Here is a 23,975-nt window from a genome sequence, read left to right as displayed (position 1 = left end):
TGCGCTGACAGCTCAGAGCCTGGAGCCTGCTTTGGATTCTGTGTCTCCCTCTCTGCCTGTCCCCCACTCATGCTCTGTCTCTCTGTCTCAAAAAATAAATAAACTATTAAAAATTAAAAAAAAAAACACAAAGATGAAGATGTCGAGCCACCTCAGGAGTCACCAAGTTGGTAACGGGTGAAAGTGAAATCAGAACTCATATCTTTGATTCCATTTTTCCTGTGTTCTTTCCCTTATGCCACAAATTATCATGGTAAGAATCCGGTCATGCAAGCTAAACCAATAATCCAAGTAGTCTCATAAAAATCACGATTTTGAAAATATCATTAAACCTTATAAAATTAAAGACACATAAAAGTACAGAGACAACATTTTGGCTAAGTAAAAAAAAAAATAAAAAGCCAGTAGAAATAGGTAGACGTGTATTCCTTTCAAATGTTATCAAGCTGGATTTGATGTTGGGGCGCCTGGGTGGCTTAGTCTGTTAAGCGTCCGACTTTCACTTGGGTCATGATCTCGTGGTTCGTGGGCTCAAGCCCCGCGTCGGGCTCTGTGCTGACTGCCAGCTCAGAGCCTGGAGCCTGTTTCAGTCTGTGACTCCCTCTCTCTCTGGCCCTCCCCTGCTCACACTGTCTCTCTCTCTCTCCTAGAAATAAATAAACATTAAAAAAAAAATAAAAAAAAAACTGGATTTGATGCAACATTTACACAGATGAAATGTTTGGAAATTTCTCCTAGACAAGCAAATAAAGAGACATAAGAAAAGATTTCAAAATATGATGCGGTTTTCTTAAGAAACGCTGCCACAAAAATGAGGAGCTCAACTAGTTTCAATGCATCTATAAATACAGTATAACCACATTTTAAGAATTGCAACATGATTAAACTGATAAAGATGTTCTGAATTCTTGCAAAGAATTTCTTTTATTTATTTATTTTTTACTACATAGCATGATTTGGAGCACCTCAAAATTACTTCTAAAAATGAAAAATAAATTATCCATTCTGATAAATTTTGCATACTCTTTTCTCTAAAACACTTGGTATTTAGTGAACACACACCTTTGACTCCAAAAACCGCTGGGGGCAGGAAAGAGTGAAAAATTGGGAGAATTCAGCCAGAAAGAGGAAAAGAGTAAAGCATGATTCAAAGTGCATACATGACATAAGGCAAAGAAACAGCAGCAAGCATATAAAACACTAGAAAAAAGGCAAAGATCGGCAACTATTCCTAAATCAAAGAGCAGTAGCCACAACTGGCCGCAGGAGACTTTGGGTCTATGTCCACAAAAGCTATCAGTACTGAAATGGATCCAACAGCAAAGTGATAAGACCTGTCTTTAAGAGTCTTCATGAGAGAAAGGGGAAAGGAGAGGAGAGACGGAGGGAAACAGAAAAAAGGGAAGAAAGAGATTCAGTGAGGAAGGGAAGTAAGAGACAATAAATAGCAAAACAATAGGTATTTGTTGGCTCAGAGTACTTCTATGCGTAGCACTCTGATAGCAGACCCGTGATGCAGGGAAGGTCCCCAAAAGCCCCTGGTGTCTGGCCAGCAGACCCCACCTGCTCCCCTCGGAGCCACCTGCACACCCACCTTGCACCGAAAGGAAAGCAGATGCATCACGGTCACTGTTCTGGAGGCTGCACTTGATGTGCCCTGCATCACGGAGCTGCACGTCATGGATTATCATCTCAGAGATGAAGTTGCCGCCCTCTTCGTAGCTCGCAGAGGTAAAGCGGTCGTTGGTGATGATGGGCTCCGAGGGCGTGATGCTCAGAACAACTGTGCCATTCAGAGCCCACATGATGAGCTTCCAGCCCTGCGAGACGGAGCAGTTAAAGCGAGCCTCTGAGCCCTCCAGCACTGTTGCATTCTTGGGACCTTCTAGGATTTGATAGCTGGATCCAGAAGCTGGAAAGCAACCAGTTTTTCAAGGCGATAAGTGAACAAATCTATGTAAGTCAAAGGTAGAGTTTAACCCTTCTGTATTTCCCAGCCGAGACCTTGGGATGGTCAGTGGCTGGGACTCCGTGTCTTCCTGATCCTAACACCATGTGTCCCCAGTGGACAGGAAGCCACCCAGCCCTCCTTTCCATCCTTTCCCTCCACAGCTCAGAGCACTCCTAGCAAAATTGACCCTCTCCCTCCAGAGAGATGTTACCTTGCATACCTGATTCTTGGCCTGCCCCAAGAGCTCCCGGCTCTATTATTTAAGGCATGTTTTTCACCTTCCCCATGAAATGAGAGTTATCCTCCAAGTAAATTAGGAAGGATCTTTGATTTCCACCTCTGTGTAAATCCCAGGGCTCAGAGGGGAAGGTGGAAAGCAGTTTGTCTTCACAAAGAAAATGGGGACCCCCACATACTGGGATCACAGCCCAGCACATGCCCCTGCACCCTCAGGGCCCCCAAATGGGGCTATTAGGACAGTGTCTGGGGCTGGAGGATAAACAATGTTGAGAGAGAAGGAATACAGCTGGAGAGAGACAAAAGTTGCCTCCTGAGTACACAGTCATGGAGTGATAGGTAAGTCAGCTGCCAAGTATCAAAAGAACTGTACTCTTAAGGACCAGAAGAGATATGGGTGGGGAGACAGGTAGACGGATAGGGGAGTGGGCTCCCATAATAATGAAAACAATCAAGAATGCATCTGTCAGCCCGGTAAAAATCTCACCATATCTAGTGTTGGGTTTAACACTCCACCAGATAGGCAGGTGGCTCAAAAGCACAAGACCACAGACTGTCAGGTGGGGCTCCTGGCTCATGAGGCAAATTATCTCAACCTCTCCATGCCCCACCCCCCTCAGCTGCAAAACAAGGACACTAGTGCCACAGCGGCTTGTTTCAAAAACCAAATATGACAATCTATGTAAAGCCTTTAACGTGACCCTCAAGCACTCGGTAAACATTCATGAGCACATGACCTGCAAGAAGGAATGTGTTGATTTTGTAAGACAAGCCAAAGTGGTGTAGATTTAAGTAGAATCGTTTCTTTCACATTTTCTACAACATTCAACCCTTACTTAGCTCCACAGACACACCGTGACGCCAGTTTTAACTGGAGCAACAACTTCTTTTTCTTTTTTAAATTTATGTATTTATTTTGAGAGAGGGAGAGAGAGTGAATGCGAGTGGGGGAGGGGCAGAGAGAGAAGGAGAGAGAGGATCCCAAGCAGGCTCCGTGCTATCAGTGCAGAGCCCGATGTGGGGCTCGATCTCATGAACCTTGAGATCATGACCTGAACCAAAATCAAGAGTCGGATGCTTAACCGAGCCACCCCAGCACCCATGTGGAGACAACTTCTAACTGGGTTTCCATGTGGTGGACAGCGAGGGCTCTCCCGGTCACATGAACAGAAGGTCATGATCACTGGAGATGGAGCATGCTTGGCGCTGGAAGAACTCAAGAAAAATCCTGTGTCCGTTTAGGACTGATGTTCTAATCATCTTAGAGGAGCCGATTGGCAGCGAGAGTTTTTAAGAGCTTCCCATGTCTGTAATAGTAGTTCAATATAGAATTTTCAAGGCAGAGGGTCATCTTCCAAATCTCTCATGCCCCTCTTTTCAATACTGGTTGTTTGTTTGTTTGTTTGTTTGCTTTTAATGAAGAAATGAAGAGCAGCAATACCCCAGGACTTGCCATCACGGTGATGAGCTGGGACCCACACTCCCACCTTCCCACTTTTGCCCACTCTTTCCCCTCTGATCTCAGAGTTTACAGCAAAGAGCAGATCACCCCCTACGCTTTCTCCTCAGTCCTGCCTGTCACATCAGTAAGACTGCAGTGGGTTCCTCTTACCTTCTGCAGCTTTAGGATTCCTGTGGGTCCGCCAGGCAGCCTGCCATATTACTGAGTGTCCCCAAACCATTGCAGCCGCCTCCCCTTCCAACCTCATATGGTCAGGTTGTGAGACGGGACACGGCGGACACGCATTAATACATCAACACGTCGCCTGAGTACCCAGAATGCACGGTCTGCTGCAGGGACGGGTTAATGAGAGAGCAAGAGCTATTGCACAGGTAGTGCCCCAGAGGCAAGCAGCCAGGGTCAAGGTCAAGAAAGGGGTCCTGCAAAGAGACCTGCAGGCTCCAAAGGGGCAGAACTGAGGGAAGGTCAGAATTAACTAAGACTATTCCTGTGTTCGGATAAACATGACTGTTATCCTTTCTTTTGTCACTGGGCATGGTGGGAAAAGAGAGAAAGTGGGACTTTCAAAAACAACTCCTATCGGGCACCCTCCCTTATCCCTGGGCAGGCCTCTCGAATCCAAGGATCCCTTTCATCTGGGATTTTAGAAAAAGAAAAAAGCCTGAGGAAGAAAAGTCAAAAATGATTCCTCAGGGAAATCCACAGCCTCTGTGCAGACTCGGCTCTTTCCACGAGCCCTGAACTGCATCTTCAGAAGAAGGACAAAAGAAAGGAAATAGCCAAATCTACACCTGAAGAAAGAGACGAGCTGTCCACACTCCACAGCGAGGTAACAGCACTCTCCTCCCACTCCTGACGCAGATTGGTGGGAGTTACGTGGACGGAGCCCAGTGGCTCCGGTGTGGGGAGTGCCAGGGTGGCTGAGACCCAGGCCTGCCCTGCCAGGAGCTGCATCTAAGTGACTCCCACAGAGCACGTAGGCCTGTCTGGAACCATGGCTCCCTCACTACCTGGCTCGAGGTAGAGAGATTATTTCCCTCTGGAACACTCTTTGCTCCGAGCCAGCAGACGGCACCTATGACCAAGAATACGTGCGCGCCACACACCTTACTTTGCAGGCGGGAAGTGAGAGGGAGGAAGGCCAAATGGAAACTCTCTGGGTTTGAACCTGACCTCTATCTAAATTAAACAGGAGGCACCAAATCGTCAGCACTACATTCCCCGGACAGCGCCGTCCCCCGCCGTCTTGGCTACCACCATAGGTAAACTCGCCTTCAGCCTTCCCTCCTGACGCAGAAGCTGGACCCCGATAATGGGAGGTCTCCTTCCCCTCCCTGACGCCTATGAGTCATGGGGTGTGTACCCCTGCCCCGCACAGAACAAATACCAGACAATTGTCAATAAGGCTTTTCACCAAACATAAAACCTCACCTTCCTTCTGCTCCCCTTTCACCCTGTAGAGAGAACAGGCAAATCTGGGGCAGAGCCACAGAAAGATCGGTGTCCGCCCCGCCTCCCAGACACTCCCCGTGGGCCACCAGCTGTGGGAGTTTATCCATTTGCCAGTTTCTTACTCACACTCACGGTCTCCAATTCCCACTTCCACACCTGCGGCCCCCACCCCGCTTCCTCTCCTGGCCAGGATCCTGCTCCACGAGGTACCTCCACGAACGACTGACTGGCTCTCGGCCAGGACTGAACAACATCTCTTCCACTCACTGCATCTTCCTGGCTGCAAAATGGAAATCTCTCCGACAGTAGCACTTCCGTCTCCTATCGGCCATCCGTAAACGGACCCCAAACATGGATCTCACCAGCCTCCTGCGAAGGTTTTTCCTCCGCTCCCTGAGCAGCAGCTGGTTGTCTCCCTGGCAGGGGGTCAGACCCCTCTCTTCTTCCACTGGCCTCCGGCCTCCCTCCCTGCACCTGCAGACCCCTCGCCTTCCTCTCTTACTTCACACTGGAAGGGAACAGTGAGGTAGATGATTGAAATCATGAGGAAGAAAGGTAAATGCAGGGGACAAATGCTTTGGTGAAGCAGCTCTGAGAAAATGGGAGTCGGATCACATCAGGAGTCAGGACAGGCAGAAGGGACTTGAGAAGTGAGGGAAGGGTCCTGATGATGGCAGGGAGCTCGAGTGTCACCGCTGTGTGACCACCACCCAGAACTGCTGTCCACACGGCAGCCAGCAGGATCTTCTCCACACACCAGTGTGATCAGACATCCCTAGTGCCCACCTCCACACTCAGACTTTGTTTATTTTATACATTTGCATTTTGGATAAAGACCAGAGAACTCTTAACATTATCCTATCTTAAGACTCTACTTAGTCTCCCATCAACTTCCTCTTGCCCCAAACTCTACCTTCCAGCCGCCAGACTATACTAATTTATCACCCTCACCAACTCTTTCTGGCCCCAGGGCCTTTGCACTGGCAGCAATCAGCCTGGCATGCCAGTCTTGGCTTTCAAATCGTTGAAGCAATTGTCACAATGGCGATTTTATGTTGATTTTTCTGCCAGTAAGTGCCTGATTCCCCTGCTAGTCTCTAAGCGCTTTGTTAGCAGGGCCTAGGCTTGGTTTTGCTCATCACCACCTCCCCGTGTCTGTGACTAAATGGCACGTAACAGGTCCTCAGTGAATATTCACTGAGCAAATTAAATAAGGGTGTGAGTTCTAAATAATCCATTACTCTGGGGCAAGGTGGAGAGGAGAGTGCGCATGGAGATTGTTGTCAGCAAGACTTTCCAAAACGAAGTATCCAAGGTACTCAGTCTTTAGCGATGGACCCCAGCTCCCAGGGGGTACTCGAGTGAGCCCATAACACTCTCCCCCCCAGAACAGCCATCTCCAGGCCTCCACCAAAGCCTCCCCTTCATTCCAAACACAACTTTAGGGAAAATGTCCCGGAAAAACCACAGACCCCACAGCACATCAGTTTTCTGCTAAACTTCTGGAAGAGATTTTTGCAACCATGGCTGAAATAGCCACGTTGGAGCCTTATCCTTACAATGTGTGCTGGGCGTGGTTTGCCAGCCCCTCGACGAGCCCTCAGGCTCCACACAACAGGGGTGGTGATTTTGCTCTCCACTCCGCAAACCCGGGCTTATCAAGCACCTACATAACACCTCACACAGCACACTGTAAGCAAGGGTTTCGGAACACCTTTGCCCTCAAACACCTGTTGACACACCGCCTGGTCCCCTGGGCTGACTGTCTCAACATACCCCAAACCAAAACTTACAAAACCATCCTTGTTGCCTGTACCACCTTTGAGAGTTCCTATACTATTTTACCTCTTTTTAGTTTTTCAATAAATATTGAATATTGGGGGAGGGGTATCAGAGTGACCAAAAGGGGGAATTCATGGAAGGTGCTTGGTCTCACTGTTAAAATACACGAAGGTGTTCAGTTTGTGAAAATTCATCAAGCTGTACCTTTATGACTTGTGCGCTTTTCTACACATTCATTATTGTTCGGTACAATGCCTTAAAACCACTGCATAAGAAATACAAGATGGATACCCTCTGGAGTTTAAAACCTAGTCAGGAAAACAACACAAACACACCTGAAGCAAAGAAATGTAGGCAAGACACAATCAAGAGAAAGCTGGGGTACCAACTCCAGTCACCCAAAGCACCCTGACATCTGCAAACTCCATCTCTTGCGAAGCAGAATGTGATAGGGACCCCCCGGCCTGAGACCCCCTGGAGTCCCTCCCGACTGACACCCTGGGTGTGATCCAGGACCAGGAGAAGCTGATGAGAGAAATGGCAAACTTCACATGCAGTGGGCCCTTCCCCTGTCAGTAAATGGGAGCTGGGATTATCACCCTGAAAGTGGCAAGGTCAGCAGGGCTTCAGGGAGGAGGTGATGTCTGAATTGGGCCTTTCTTGAAGGCCAGATAGAAATGGAAGAAGATAGGGGTGCCTGGGTGGCTCAGTCGGTTGAGTGACCGACTTTGGCTCACGTCACAGTCTCACGGTTCGTGGGTTCCGGCCCCGTGTCGGGCTCTGTGCTGACAGCCTGCTCAGAGCCTGGAGCCTGCTTTGGATTCTGTGCCTCCTCCTCTCTCTGCCCCTCTCCCATTGGTGCTCTGTCTCTCTCTGTCTCTCAATAATAAATAAATGTTTAAAAAAATTCTTTTTAAAGAAAGGAATAGAAGAAGAGAAAACCAGGCAGAGCACGGGACATTTCAACGGGAGCAGTGACTTATGGGGAAGCATGGAAGGCAAACGCCCACAGCAGAGATGACCCCACGAAAGGACCGGTAAGTCAGAGCACTAGCTCAGTCAAGTGAGCAGGAAGCGCACCCAGGGAAGGAGACCCCGCTGTGGAAAGAGGAGGCAGCTAGAAGGGCCCAAGGAAGACGTTGTGGCAGCCACGTATCCAGGCAACTCCCTCTGGGTTCCCTTCCTCCAGCGGATGCCCAGGAATGTCCCACCAGCCTCAGGAGACCCCTACCTGCCAGCCCAGCCAAGATGACCAGCACGGTCGAGATGCCCGTCCACCTGCCCTCCATCGCCACGCGTCTTCTTCACCCTGGGAAAACAGAGCAGCCACGTAACCTTCTGCCACAGATGAGCGTTTGCCGGCCGGAGTACGCGGAGCGCCTACCAGCTTGTGGGCGTCTGCGGGTGGGTGGTCGGCGGCACCAGCCTCACCCAAACCTGCTGGATCAGAAACTCCAGGGACGAGCCCACAAATCTGTCTAAATGATTAAACAGTGAACCAATCCTGGCCTGTGCTCAAGTCGGAGAATCACTGCATTCAACGACCTTACTCCACAGCCCAGGGCTAAATTATGGAAGCCGGTATAGCATTACTGCTGAATGACTCACCAGGATGTAGGGGCGAGGGCTTACTGCGTTTCATTTCAATCATGAGGTTTTAATCACTGAAGGGGAAAAAAATCCTCCCCGCAACAACTTTACGTTATCAAAAGGGAAAACAGGTGAAATAGAACATAATCTTATCAGAAGCTGCCAAAAGGTATGGAGAGACATAGAACAGGGAGATGTATGCAAGGGGTTGCATGCGTGCGTGGGGTGGCTGGCTATAATTACAAAAAGAGAAGTCACAGAAAGTATCCCGAAAAAGTGCTCTGTGAACAGTGAAGGAGGTGAGGTGACAGCCACGTGGATATCTGCAGAGGGGCTTTTCAGGCACAGGGGCAGCAGGTGCAGAGGCCCTGGGGTGGGACTGTGCCTGGCATGTTTGAGCGGGCTCTGGGGATGGGGCAGAATCAGGGGTGAGGGAGGAGGGAGAGGTCAGAGCTAGGGAAGGTCAGGGAAGATTGAGCCCGAGGCAGCTCACAGGGAACCTGTCATGTACTCTCCTTGTCCCTTCCTAACCCTTTGTTCTTGGCTAAACCTCTTGCTCATCCTCCATCCCTGCATGTTCTCTTTTTATTTTTTTTTTCCGTCTCCCCTGCGGTATGCCCATGCAACGCAGTCACCAGCACCGTGTGGCCCCACTGGGACATGTAAGGTAAATCACCCACTGAACGTTATCAGGAACTGTCCGCAAAAACAATGGCCCCTGGTCTCAGCAAAGGGTCTCTTTCTTTCAGTCTTCAACACCACCACCGTGTGGAGCAAAGCCCCTTAACCAAAGGATGGTTTTCACTTTGGCTTTGGGGCCCACACAGATGTCACAGCCCCATCAACTGGGGGGACAGGGGAGACCCACCCCATCCCTCTAAAAGATGAGGCACCGAGTTTCATCAGAGAACCCTCCCCCCACGACTGTGGGATTCTATAATGAACTGACACCTGTCCAGGGCTCCCGTCCCCTTTCTTCTCGTGAACCCCAAAGAGGTCAGCCCCACGGCAACACACAGGCACACACAAGAAACCCCCACACCTCAAGTCTCCAGAACCCAGATCATACAGGTGCTAGACAAAACTGAGCACTGGTGTGGAGCACTGTCAAGAGACTCAAGCCTGTGGACCCATGATCCTGGGTATTTAGGGCTCACGGAGAAGGAACAGGAAACATTGTTTCTCTGACACGTTGGGAGAGCAAAACTCAGCCTGTGTGCTAAATTGCAAGCACTTGCATGCACGGCGCAAGGTTCAAAGTCTCTGCTGCAGCCCCGCGCGGTTGTGGGACCCCCGGCTCCTCCGTGGGGTCTAAAACACCCCGCAGAGCCCCACAAATACACGTGGGCAGCAAGCTGTGCAGCAGCCACACCCAAGCTGGACTGAAACCACAACCTTCCCAAACTGTTTCCAGATCCTGAGTTATGAAGGGCCAAACAAATCATTTACTAACTTGCTAGGTTCGATGCACAGCCCAGTCTGTCGCTGGGCCAGCCGTCTAGAATGCTACAGCCCAGCTGAGGATGAAGGAGACGCTGGGCCGCCGCCTCGGGAAGATTACGCATTTCACCGAAGGCGTAAATGCCAGGTGTGGACCCAGCACTTACTGAAACTAAAGCTCAAGTTTAAGGTCCATTGGGAAATCCTGACAGCCCGGCTGAGTCAGGCCACAGACCCGGCCCAGAGAGCTGTGTTGTCTGAAGGCTCTGTTCCGCTTCCGTTCCTCACACGTCATTCTGGCTTACTCTCCGTAGGAGAGGTGGCTGATTCCCCAGAGCCCCGCAGAACACCCGGAGCGGGCAGGGCAGAGCACCCAGGGAGCTCCAGGGAGCCCCGGGGCAGGGTCACTGCAGATGTGGATTTGTGTGGGGCTGGTATTTGAAGAGTGTGTGCAGACGGAGCTGTCACTTTGCTTTAATTAAATGAAGACCTATTGCCAGGTAATTTGCAAGTTAATATCTCTGTGGGATAGTTTGATCCCAGAGATTTCACTTCCCATTCATTTTGTTATGGGAGACTTGAAGTAGCCACTTCTAGTTGAAAACCTGCAAAGTCTTCTTAAAATTTTAAGCCTTATCAGATTGTAGTAAACACAGGATGCCTGGCTGGCTGAGTCAGTTGAGCAACTGACTTCGGCTCAGGCCATGATCTCACAGGCTCATGGGTTCCAGGCCCCCGTTACACTCTGTGCTGACAGAGCAGAGTCTGCTTGGGATTCTCTCTCTGTCTCTCTCTCTGCCCCTCCCCGACTTGGGCCTCCTCTCTCTCTCAAACTAAATAAACTTAAAATAATTGTACTGGGACGCCTGGGTGGCTGCCTCGGTTAAGCGTCCGCCTTCGGCTCAGGTCATGATCTCACAGTTCGTGGGTTCGAGCCCCGCGTCGGGCTCTGTGCTGACAGCTTGGAACCTGGAGCCTGTTTCAGATTCTGTGTCTCCCTCTCTCTCTGACACTCCCCTGCTCGTGCTCTGTCTCTCTCAGTCTCTCTCTGTCTCTCTCTCTCTCATAGAAATAAGTAACACATTAAAAAAAAAAAAAGAGTCCGGCTTCAGCTCAGGTCATGATCTCACCTGAGTTCAAGCCCCACATTGGGTTCTGTGCTGACAGCAGCCTGGAGCTGCTTTGGATTCTGTGTCTCCCTCTCTCTCTGCCCCTCCCCTACTTGCACTCTGTCTCTCTCTCAAAAATAAATAAACATTAAAAACAATTTTTTTTATTTGTACTAAACAGGTGGGAGTTAACCACCAGCCAGTTCCTTACTGCCAGGACAAGGCAAACACACTGGAAAGATCTGTGTGGGGCCACCATGCAGTTAATCTCGAGAAAGAAAATTGCTGAATTTCATCATCTCACTTAGTTACCCCCCCCCACACACACACACACACACATACACACAAGCCCTTGTCCCTGGAAAGGAAGAGCCTGATATCATAAAATCCCCAGGTGCCTGCCAACATCTTGCTATGGGCAGCCGCATGAAGCCCAAACCCAAGAAGAAAGCTGAGTTGTTCATCAGGGTGAGCGAGAATTTGTCGCAGCAAAATCCACCCAAGGGGCTCGCTGCAAACGTCTGTGGGTAAATATAAACAAAGGCTGCACTCAGACCTGCCCACCCTACACCCCTAAGTCTGGAGGGCTTCCCGAGACTTCCGAGAGCCTCTCCTTCCCATGGGTGTGGGGACTTCCCAGCCCTGGACCCCTGACCTCCCAGATTCCAGGTGGCTCTCGGCTTTCACAGCACCCAGACAGCAGCGCGCCCTGAAAGGGGCTCCTGCTCCCTTAGAAATCATCTTGAATTCCACAACCCCCAGAACAGCCCGCTTCCTTAATGTTTAACTTTGTGGCAGCTGGGAGACAAAGAGTGTGCGTTTGGTCGTTGGGACACTTTCCCTGGGAGAGCGACCCGCTCGCAGTCCCCGGAGGCAGGTGCCCGTGGACCGCAGGATGGACGCCCACCCCTGGCGGGAGCTGGCTCACCTGGGGCCGGAAGGTCTCCTGTGGGCGTCAGAGAAGGTGCTCGGATCCCAGAGGCATGTGAGCCTCCGTCCGCCCTGCATGCAAACGCAGGAACAAACCTGTGTGGAAGCCGGAGAATGTCGACCCGGGTCACCAGTGAGCAAGAAATGCCTCTTGAAATGGCTGTCACGTCACAGGCCAGACTGTAAACACAGAGGTGGCTCTGCCTGCCACCGGCCCCTGGCTCCCGGAAGGTGTGCCTGCCCCAGAGGGACATTCCTGCTAATCATTAGCCAGCCCCACACAGCAACCAGGCAGTCCGGGGACCCGAGAAGGTCAGGCCCTCCCTCCCTCTCTCTCTCTCTCTCTCTCTCTCTCTCTCTCTCTGTCCCGCAGAGCCAAGCCCTTGGGGACCCCGCTGGCCGGTGGTGTTCTTACCCAGGCTGGGGGCCCTTCCTGCCCGTGGAGGCCGGCCTGGACAACCTTGTTGATCTCTGGTGTCAGCTCAGGCCTGGGGCTGTTCCTTGTCCGGCCCAGGAACCTCCACACCCACAAGAAGACTCTTGGGTGAAAGAAAAGTAGACCTGAGGGTGAAGCCCTCTGGAATGTGGCTGCGCTTCCCAGTGGAGCATTGGTAGGAGAACTTCTCAGCCCTCCCAACCCACACCCTGAACAAAGGAACATGGTTTCTCAGTGCCCGTGGCACATTCTGGAAGAGACCACCACCCAAGGATCTGGATCCCAGCAGCAGGAGCTGTTCGCTCTCAGGCCGTTCTCTCTTGGCATCTGCCCCTCTGCATTTTAATCTTGTCAGGGGCCTCAGGGTCAAGGGCATCTGAACACAATAGACACCAAGAGAGGGCTTGATCACATACTTGGCGTGAGACCCTGACACAAATAGATAGGGGGAAATGTTTCCCCCTAGAGGAACAGGATCAGAATAGCCACCCCAAAAGATGCACCCCAGTTTGGCATACTGAAAATATTTGAGATTTAATACATTTTTTAAAAAGCAAAACAAAAAGCCTTCTTAGAACTTCCCTTTTCTGACTAAAAGCATTAACTACTAGGGAATCCGGCTGCCATAAATTCCTTTATAGGGTGGATCTACCCCCAGAAGAGAGAACACAAATAAAGGAGTTTCCGACTCTAAGGATAAGATCAAAAGACCATTCACCTGTGCCTGTAGAGGTAAACATTATCACAAACTTTCTCTTCTCCCATCTCTTCTACTGAAAATCTATTTGTCCTTCCAAGAAAACCTATTTGTTTTTCCCAGAGGAAGCCTTCTCCCCTTTCACTCTCCCCTTCTAAATTAGGTTATATATAAGTCATTCATTCCAACCCCTTAGTGAGCCAGATACTTCTTTGCTGGTTCCTGGATGGACCCAGCCTACACCTTTATCCTGCTAACCTGGCTTCACAGGTCCCAGGCGCTGCACCTAAGAGGGTCAAGAAAAAGATTTGCTTTCCTCCTCTACGAGGCTCTAGGAGCTGGTCAGAAAAAAACGGTGAGCAAAACAGACTCCAGGAGTCAGCACGCGAGTCAAATAATCTCCCAAATACACACGGGTTGTGGCATCTTATTTATGAACTATGTCCCTGAAGGCCAAGCATAATCCAAAACTGGAATAACCAAAACAATGAGCCCCTAAAAGGAACACCCAAGGTCAGTGTAGCTGATTTTTATCCCTGATACACTTCTAATTTTCTTGGCATCAGCACGAATGATTTCGAATATCAGTCACCACCAGGAATCCCAAGCACTGGTCTTCAAAGCACAGCTCAGCCTCTGCACAACTACTGGAGACTGTTGTGAGAGTTTCTGGAAAGTTTCAGTTATGCTAACAATGAGAGTGTAGGAGAGAGGGGATATTTGTTCCTATACCCTCCTTGGTTTTGTGGCTAGCGCCTAAAAATTAAACTGAGTCTTTTTTTTTTTTTTGCTACTTTTTATTCTTTATTTTAGACATAATAGTATCACATTCTCAACTCAAACTTACATTTTGTGTTTGTTTACCTTAACAAATACAATTCTTATTTGGGTTAAGGTCCTAAATAAACATTTCAAGGTCTAAAGTCTTCTTATATTTTATTTAAACCCTTACAGTTATTCTTTTTTTTTTCTTAAATAGTTTATTGTCAAGTTGGTTTCCATGTAACACCCAGTGCTCATCCCCACAAGTGCCCTCCTCCATGCCCATCACCCCCCTCCCCCCCCATCAGCCCTCAGTTTGTTCTCAGCATTCAAGAGTCTCTCATGATTTACCTCCCTCCCTCTCCCCGACTATTTCCCCCTTCTTCTCCCCCACGGTCCTCCGTTAAGTTCCTCCTAATCCTCCTATACGTGCAAACATATGGCATCTGTCCTTCTCTGCCTGACTTATTTCGCTCAGCATAACACCCTCAAGGTCCATCCATGTTGCTACACGTGGCCAGATGTCATTCTTTCTCATTGCCCTGTAGTATTCCATCGTATAGATAAACCACATCTTCTTGATCCATTCGTCCATTGATGGACACTTAGGCTCTTTCCTTGTTTTGGCTATTGTTGAAAGTGCTGCTATGAACATTGGGGTACATGTGCCCCTATGCATCAGTACTCCTGTATCCCTTGGGTGAATTCCTAGCAAAGGAGTCTTAACAGGACTTACCGCACAATAAATTTGAAGAGAAGTGACAGAGTGAAGGAAAAGAAATCCAGGCTTTTAAGTGTGGCAAACCGTGGGAAGGTGAAGACTTGGGGAGACTAAAAGGAAGGTAAGGGTTGTAGAGGTCAGGTTTGCTGTATAGATTCGGAGAAGAGCCTCCAGTGGTTAAGATCATTGTTTGCCCTTCCTGATACTGGAGAGGGGAAGGCAAAGTGTGGTGTCCGCTGTTTCTCATTTATCTTCACCTTACAGTGATCCTCATGACAACCTGGCCCATTCGGGGGTGCTGTATTCTGATCCCCTCCAAGTGCTGTATGACATGCATACCTAACAACTGTAAGGTGTCGGAGGTGCCTCCGCAAATGCAGGGGCCGGCTCCGCAGACCCTGGACCGGGACACGTCTGTCTAACAGCTACCCAGCCTGGAAACCCTGTTTACAAGTCACTGGAAATGCAACCCTGAACTGCGCTCTCAAGAGACCTCTTGGACTTCGGGAGGTTTGCATTATTTCAAAGTTTAAGCATAAAGACAGATGTACTAATATTTTTAGCCTATGATATTTTTAATTTTTTTTAATGTTTATTTTTTTGGGGGAGAGACAGAGAGACAGAGTACAAGCAGGGAAGGGGCAGAGAGAAAGAGAGGGAGACACAGAATCCGAAGCACCTCCAGGCTCTGAGCTGTCAGCACAGAACCCGACGCGGGGCTTGAACCCACAAAGCTCGGGATCATGACCTGGGCCGAAGTCAGATGCCCAACCGTCTGAGCCACCCAGGCGCCCCCAGCCTATGCTATTTTGAAATCACAAAGTTCATATCTACCTAAAACATTCTCACACTAAAATTCGAATTGCGGTAAAGACATCCAAAAAAGCTTTGATGAAAGTGCAGGGGTTGGTCGGGGGGGGAGGGGGGGGTAGTGTTCCCTGAGGAAATGAGTTTGAGCTCAGATGGGAGTGGGCACATCAGGACCACACTGGGTAGGAAGGCAGAGGTTGGGGAGGGCCATCTGCTGGGCCAAAAGGAAGGGTGTGCCTTGAGTCTGGGTGGGTGGTGGGAGGCCCCGAAAGCCTGAGGAAGTTGGAGAGCCTGACCAGGCTTGAATACAAAGGGGTGGGAGATGGGGCCAGTCTGGGGGGGGGGGTTGTCTTCCATCAACCCAGATAAGAAACAAGGTCCAGACTAAAGGGTACAGTCAAGATTGGGTTCTTTTCCTTACATATAAAAAGAAATATCAGAGGGCACCTGAGTGGCTCAGTTGGTTAAGCATCAGATTCTTGCTTTCAGCTCAGGTCATGATCTCACGGTTTGTGGGATTGAGCCCTGTGCATGGAGCCTGCTTAGGATTCTCTGTCTCTCTCTCCCTCTGCCCCTCCCACGCTCACATGGGCTCGCACAAACTCTCTCTCTAAAATAAATAAATAAACTTTAAAAAATATTAAAGGAATGTCAGGAAAAGTGGTGAAAACCTTTTAAATAGCGGAGAAGTTTATGCGGGGTCACGAGCCCATCATGAAGGCACACGAGGTGTGTCTTTCCCAACCCTGGCTTCATTTAGTCATAAAGCAAGTTTAACATAGTTATGAAGCAGGTTTCTGGATTCCAAACTCAGTGACATTGCACTACACATTTAAAAAAATTTATGTTTATTTATTATTTTTGAGAGAGAAGTCACAGCATGAGTAGGGTAGGGTCAGAGAGAGGGAGACACAGAATCCAAAGCAGGCTCCAGGCTCTGAGCTGTCAGCACAGAGCCTGACACACGGGCTTAAACTCATGAACCGTGAGATCATGACCTGAGCCAAAGTCGGACGCTTAACCGACTGAGCCACCCAGGCGCCCCCATGAGTTCCTTTTAGACTTGTAGGAGAGCCACAATCTTAAATCCCATAAAAAGGAGCTCTTTGACCAGTTTAAACAGACAAGTGTCATGATCTGTGTAGAACTTTTTTAAAACATTAAAAGCAGTAGGTTGGACCACATAAAAGTGCCCATATTTACCTGTACTTTTTTCTTTCCTACAGAAACAGCTATTTCATATTGGGCTCAACCTAATATAAAGAAGAAAATAAAAACCATCTGTAATCTCAATGTCACCCATGGATAAGCATTATAAATTTTTAATGAGTGACTTCTATTATTTTCCCTCACTTAAAAAGTGATACACATTCACTATGAAAAAAGAAATAGACAAAGCAGGTAATCCAAAAGGAGAAAAATTTTAAATAGATCGCTTTTTAGCACACCACGCAGACTAGCTTTGTTAACAGCATGGTGTGTATCTGCTCAAAAATGTTCATATGGCAACCTACTGCTTAGTAGTCAGATTTTATTTACTTACTATATTGAAAACCTCTGCCCCCAGCCAGTAAATACATTACTTTTAATGGCTAGGCATGATTCCATCAACGGATGGTAGCATCACTTAACTAAGTCGATTCCCACCATCCATCTGGCTTCACACTGCGTGTGGTGGTCAACACCATGTCAGCTGATCAGAGAGTCTGTCCCTTGACGATTCCTTAGGATCCATTCTGAAAAATGCAGTTGCTATTATGGAAGCAGTAAGAAGATGAGTAATGGTGGGGAGGTGGGGGAATGAATAGGCAGGGAAGAGAGGATTTTTAGGACAGTGAGAATACTCTACACGATCCTCGAGTGGTGGGCGCAGGTCACCATACATCTGGCAATACCCATATCATGTAGACGCCAAGCTTTACCTGCAAGGTCAACCGTGCACTCTGTTTGATTATAATGCATCGATGTAGATCCATCAATTGCAACAAATGTACCACTCTGGTCAGGGGGTGCCGCAATGGGAACTCTGTACCTTCTGCTCAGTTTTGCTGAGATCCCAAAACTGCGCTAAAAAAATAAACGTTTATTTTTTTAATGTACTTGCTGGGTCAAAAGACACACACATTGCAAGATGTCTGAAAATATCCTGGATTAGTAAAATCTCTCCAAAATACTTAGAGTGCCCCTAGTAGCTAATGGCTGATGCAATCCATGCCATCAGCGATTTTAATGCTTGACAATTTGGCAAAACGGTTTTTTAATTCAATATTGTTTTCATTACAAAAGGAATGTGTTGTCAGTGTAGAAACTGTGGGAAATTCAGGGGGTGGGGGGGAAATAACAGATTAAAGCAGAACCCCAAACTTTACCATCCAGAGAGACTCGCTCTAGTGACTATTATGAAGCCTTCCGATCTTCAATGTGTGTATATGTGCAGTTGTATGTCTGTGAGTGTGTGTGTGTTAAGTTTAATTTTTAACTTTTTAGTGAAGTATTCAATGTAATTTTATATGCGAAATCTGTGTTTTTCACCTAAAATCCACTAACCTGGACTGAATAGTGTGTTCACTGTTCAAAATGTATATCTACCCAGAACCTCAGAATGTGACCTTATTTGGAAACAGGGCCTTGGTAGGTGTAATTAAATTAGGTAAGGTCATATTGGATTATTGAGAGCTCTAATTCAGTATGAGTCTTGTCTTTATAAGAATAAAAGAATATGCGAGGCACCTGGGGGGCTCAGTCGGTTGAGCCTCCAACTTCGGCTCAGGTCATGATCTCACAGTTTGTGAGTTCAAGGCCTGTGTCAGGCTCTGTTCTGACAGCTCAGAGCCTGGAACCTGCTTCAGATTCTGTGTCTCCCTCTCTCTCTGCCTCTCCCTCACTTGCACTCTCTCTGTGTCTGTCTCAAAAAATAAACTCAGACAAAAAAAAAGAAGAGAGAAATGTGAACACAGAGATACACACAGAAGAAAGACTGCAGAAGGCACGCCAGAGCGTCCCATGTCAGAACAGAGGGGACGATTGGAGTGATGTGCCTACAGGAAATACCAAGAAGGGCTAGCAAGCCCCAGAAGCTATAGGAGGCAAAGAAGGAGGTCCCCCGCCACCCACCCCCCACCCCCCAGGTTTCAGAGGGAGCGAGGTCATGCCAACACTTCGATTTCAGACTTCCAGCTTCCGGAACTGAGAGAGAATAGATGTGTGTTACTTTAAGGCACCTACGGGCAGTACTTTGTAACAGCAATCCTAGGGAGCAGATACAACCACTTAACCAAATGGCCAAGTGTCTTTCCATAAATGTGTGGATTCTTACGAAATATTTTAAGTGGCCAAAAAAGAGTACTGCTTTATTGACGTACCATCAGTTATTTAACAATTCTTTATTATTAAACATTAAGTTGCATCTAATATGAGCTCCTAGACATCTTCTCCTTGAAGAGCCAGGTATACTTCCATGTATTATATAGTAGAATGTGCTTTTATATCCTTCTTAATTTAACACTATATCATGAGCATTGTTCCCTACCATTAAAAGCCATGCATGAACACTGTCTTAATGGCATCATAATAATATGCTGTATTATGATTCATAATATAACACCATCATTATAAGTGTAGCATCATGACAGTAAGAATACCATGTGGTTAAACACTGTGTTGCTTCCACATTTTTAGTATCGCAAGTAATACTGAGATGAATGTATTTATGTACAGAGAGTGTTGGGCTGGGGGTGTATTTTACATTGGGTACTGTATCTGCATTAGGCTCTTTTCATCAGGATCATGTAAAAGCATTAGTCACTTTAAAATTATTGACGAAGGGGCACCTGGGTGGCAGTCAGTTAAGCGTCTGACTTCTACTTAGGTCATGATCTCAAGGTTCATGAGTTTGAGCCTTACATTGAGCTCTGTGCTGACAGCTTAGAGCCTGGAGCCTGCTTTGGATTCTGTCTCTCTCTGTCTCTCACTCTCTGCCCCTCTCTGCTCATGCTCTGTCTCTGTCTCTCTATCTCTCAAAAGTAAAAATAAAATAAAAACACTTAAAAATTTTAAAAAATTATTGATGAAATTGTGGGACCTAGGTAGCTCAGATGGTTAAGTGTCTGACTCTTGATTTTGGTTAAGGTCATGATCTCAAGCCCTGCGTCAGGCTCTACGCCGACAGCACAGAGCCTGCTTGCAATTCTCTCTCTCTCTCTCTCTCTCTCTCTCTCTCTTTCTCTCTCTCTCTCTTTCTACCTCTCTCTCTCTGTCTCTCCCCTTCTTTCTGCCCCTCATCTGCTCTCACACATGCAAAAAATTCCCCCTCTAAAATAAACAAATAAACTAGAGATGCCTGGGTGGCTAAGTAGGTAAAGTGTCCGACTTCAGCTCAGGTCATGATCTCACGTTTGTGCGTTCAAGCCCTGCATCAAGCTTTGTGCTGACAGCTCAAAGCCTGGAGCTGCTTCAGATTCTGTGTCTCCCTCTCTCTCTGCCCCTCCCCTGCTTGTGCTCTTTCTCTCTCTCAAAAATAAATAAACATTTTAAAAAATTAAAATAAACTTATATATATATTTGTGTGTATATCAGCATATATATATATATATATATACTGATAAAGTTGAAGGAGTTTCCAGAACTATGCCAACTTATGGTCCCATATGCAATGTCAAAGGAAGCATATTTCACCACACCCTCAACAGCATGGGATGTTGTCATATTTGTGTGTGGTTAACTGGAATGCAAAGCTAATAGACCCCTCTTGTGACTAGGAATTTGGAAAATGCTCTCTGTCCGTTGTGCTCCTTGAGTCACAAAATCTTAGGTCCACAAGAATAATCTGCCCTTGAAGTTGCAAGGGCTGCTTTTTCTCCTAAAGAAATGTCTTTAGGGGCACTGGGGTGGCTCAGTCGGTTAAGCATCCGGCTTGATTTTGACTCAGGTCATGATCTCACAGTTTGATGGGGTTCAAGCCCTGCACTGGGCTCTCTGCTGACAGTGCACATCCTGCTTGGGATTCTCTCTCTCTCTCTCTTTCTCTGCCCCTCCCATACTCACACTGTTTCTCAAAAATAAATAAACATTTAAAAAGTTTAAAAAAAAATAAATGCCTTTAATGGCTTTACATTCCCTTTAATATCCCTCACATCATGGGTGAAATCATAATCAATTTTGGCCCAGGGCAAACCCAGAAAATTCACCCCGCCTTCACAGCACCCCAAAACACAGTGGCTGAAAATAAGGACAATCATTCATTTTGTAATCCGGGCAGGACTTGAGGGAAGTGGCCTGTCCACTTCCCACAGTGTCATCCTTGGCCTGGGTTCCTAACGAGGAAAATCCTGGGAAGCCACGGACCGGTGAGCAGGTGGCTGATTTGTGAGGTGATAGCAGGAAAACCGAAGAGGGGAAACAGGGCGAGGGCATTCATCACCAGGATGGCGTAACCACAGACCGGGGGGTAAAGCTGGCGTCTTCTCTCCCACAGCTCCAGAAGTCAGAAACAAGGACGTGGTCGTCGATCTGTGGCGTGCCCAGCCAGTGGCTTTAGCCCCTGCCTCAGTGGTCTCATGGCTTTCTCTCCACGTGTCTTCACGACATCAGTTTACAAAGACAGTAGTCACGTTGCCTTAGGACCTGCCCCACCCCAGTATGGCCTCACCTTAATGAGATTGCATCTGCAAAGACCCTATTTCCAAATAAGGTCGAGTTCACAGGTGCCAGAGATTGAGACTTGAACTTCGCTTTTTGCAGGACGCAACTCAATGCCCAGCAGTGAGAGGGGAGGGGAAAGAAGAGACTGTCCTGTCAAGGAAACTTCCCCGTGCTGCTCAGCCCCCGAGACGTGTGCAGACTGGCCCCAGGCTGTTGGTCTGAAGGAAGGAAGAGTGTGCACCTCGTCAGTATCCTCGGCCACACGGGTCCAGGATGTTGTCAAGGTCACAAACTCCCCCCGTCGAACGTCCCCGTTCACAGCATCACAGGACACAGCAAGCCCAGCGGCACATGCGGGGAGTCAGCTCTCATCAGCATGAAGCCAACAAGGAGCACCCACGCAGCCCCAGCCCTCACCCCCAGGTCTGGGGTCAGGCCAAGAGGATGGGAGTCTGAGAACCTGACATGTGAGCTGCAGGACAACCCTCACACCACTCAGATGGCGCTCACTCTACTCCAGTCCCTCTCTGTCCCCTGCTCTGTAAGACCGTGGCCAGCCCCAGTGCACAAAGGGCTCCATGGAGGAGGTGTGGGTGCCCAGCACCCTGCTGCTAACCAGAGACCATGGCTGGAATGCATCGCCTGCCTCCTCCACCACTGCTCCAAGGTGACCCCCACGCTCCACCCACATGTCCACTGGTCCAGGTGCCTTGGCTGAGGGTTGTCGACCATCGTTATCACCAGGCTGGGTGGCACCTGGTGAAGCCCCAGACAATCGCCAAGCCCCAGCCATGCTGTTTGTGACACAACCCCAGTTATATGGACCAAGGGCTCTGCGGGAAGAATAATTGTTTCTTTTGCCTCCTAAGCCACCAACAGGGGAGGCCCCAACAGAACCCTTTCAGTGTGACCCTGGGTGGAAGCCACCTCTCCCCACCAGTAACTCCGATCTCTGGTCCTCCAGAACATGAGGTTTCTAGAAAAATTCCTCCAGTGACCGCTGGGTGGTGAGAGCAGCCGGTCCCACTCCTGCACATTGTCTGACCCCAGGCTCCTGGGGCTGTGCCTTCATGACTCCTCCATCCACTGCCACCTTCCCAGTCCACGCTCTGAAACCGCAGCTGTCCCCACAGCTGCTGTGCACATCACGGTTCTCTTTCCTTTGATTTCTGGCTTAAAACACAGTTAGCTACACTCGGCCCATCCTAAACAGTAGTGCCTGTGGAATGACGAACATGGCGTGTCTGTAATGGTCTCTCCTAGTTCACACCGAAATGAAGCCACCATTCCTGAGCTGAACGTTGTGTCTGTGCTTCTCACCATGCAAACCAGCTGGAGAGAAACGGTCACTGGGCCCAAGTCAGGTTTTACAGACTCAGCCCCGTGGGGTGTCAGGAGGAGGAAACTGCCTCTTCTTTTTGGGTCCACCAAGGGTCTAAAACTTGGACTTTTTGGTTCACATGTTGAGATAGATGGTCAAAGCTCTTTTATTTCAACCACAGGAGAAAAGAGATTCTGCTGTTCTCAGTTGCTGAAAATCACTGACGGGTCTCTAGGTTAGGGGAAAAAATGGCCTTGATTTTTCACAACAAAGTGGAAGATACCCTGACTCCTTTCTAAGTAGGTCTAAGAGTGCTTCACACCGGGGCCCTGGGTGGCTCAGTCACTTAAGCATCCAACTCTCGACTTCAGCTCAGGTCATGATCTCGTGGTTTGTGAATTTGAGACCCACATTGGACTCTGCACTGACAGCATGGAGCCTGCTTGGGATTCTCTCTCTTCCTCTCTCTCTCTTCCCCTCTCCATTCTCTTTCTCTCTCAATTAAAAAAAAGTGCTTAACACTGAATACCATTTATGAACTGTTACCATTTCCTACAGTAGCTGTGTTTTGTGGCTTTCCAAAAACTACCTAAACCATGTCTAAATGTCATGAAGCCCATACAAAAGTAACATTTCTCATTGCAGAGATTCACATTCCAGATGAGGAAAGCCAGCTCTGTAATTATGCCACAGGGAAAGTGAACCCTGATCTCTTTATTTGGAAGAGCAGGAAATCACAATGCTCAAATTATGCACAATTAGCAGAGAACAAATTACAGTCCAGTTTAGTCTTATGGAACACCTTGCCTTATCTGCTAACCAGATGAGACAGTGAATAGATTCTTCAGTACAGCCCTCCAGGGTGGAAATGCTCCTCATTGTTCCATGCAGCCTCATACGATCAAATACACAGAATAGAAACCTCCAATTGCACACAAAGCATTATTCTTGTAGAAAGAAGTTTATAGGCAGCAACAGGTAGAAGAATGAACCTGGACCACTTTCTTACACCATACACAAAAATAAATTCAAAATGGAAGAAAGAACTCAGTGTGAGGCAGGAAACCATCAAAATCCTAGAGGAGAAAACAGGCAGCAACCTCTTTGACCTTGGCTGCAGCAATTTCTTACCTAGACAAGTCTCTGGAGGCAAGGGAAATAAAACCAAAAATGAACTATTCGGACCTCCTCAAAATAAAAGTTCCTGCACAGCAAAGGAAACAATCAACAAAACTAAAAGGCATCTGACAGTATGAGAGAAGATATTTGCAAATGACATATCAGACAAAGGGTTAGTATCCAAAATCTATAGAGAACTTACAAACTCAACACCTGAAAAACAAATAATCCAGTGAAGAAATGGGCAGAAGACATGAATAGACACTTTTCCAAAGGAGGCATCCAGATGGCCAACTGGCACATGAAAAGATGCTCAACATCACCCATCATCAGGGAAATACAAATCAAAACCACAATGACATCTGTCAGAATGGCTAAAATTAAGAAAGCAGGAAACAACAGATGTTGGCAAAGATGCAGAGAAAGGGGAAGCCCTTTGCACTGTTGGTGGGAATACAAACCGGTGCAGCCAACTCTGGAAAACAGTATGGAGGTTCCCCAAGAAATTAAAAATAG

At 48.0% G+C, this 23,975-nt stretch overlaps 1 protein-coding gene across 4 annotated transcripts in view; it reads right to left on the bottom strand.

Annotated features, from left to right (window-relative positions):
- The window catches only part of IGSF5 (immunoglobulin superfamily member 5), a 47,066-nt gene extending 34,643 nt beyond the window's left edge, over nucleotides 1–12,423 (bottom strand). For 2 of the 4 annotated variants that reach the window (XM_039228049.1, XM_039228039.1), the window contains exons 1-3: nucleotides 11,952–12,076; nucleotides 8,116–8,193; nucleotides 1,595–1,912 (exon numbers count right to left, since the gene is read on the bottom strand). In XM_039228049.1, coding sequence (XP_039083980.1) covers nucleotides 1,595–1,912; nucleotides 8,116–8,173 — 376 coding nt within the window. In that variant the 5' untranslated portion in view covers nucleotides 8,174–8,193; nucleotides 11,952–12,076. Of the gene's footprint in view, nucleotides 1–1,594; nucleotides 1,913–8,115; nucleotides 8,194–8,268; nucleotides 8,424–11,951; nucleotides 12,077–12,368 lie in introns of those variants that run through there. The other 2 variants (XM_039228021.1, XM_039228029.1) reach the window with 2 other exon arrangements.
- Between the last annotated feature and the right edge of the window lie 11,552 nt (nucleotides 12,424–23,975).

The sequence above is a fragment of the Hyaena hyaena genome, unplaced genomic scaffold, assembly GCF_003009895.1.
Source record: "Hyaena hyaena isolate Hyena2069 unplaced genomic scaffold, ASM300989v1 scaffold_2, whole genome shotgun sequence".
Lineage (NCBI taxonomy): Eukaryota > Metazoa > Chordata > Mammalia > Carnivora > Hyaenidae > Hyaena > Hyaena hyaena.
This window is presented reverse-complemented; position numbering and strand designations above follow the sequence as displayed.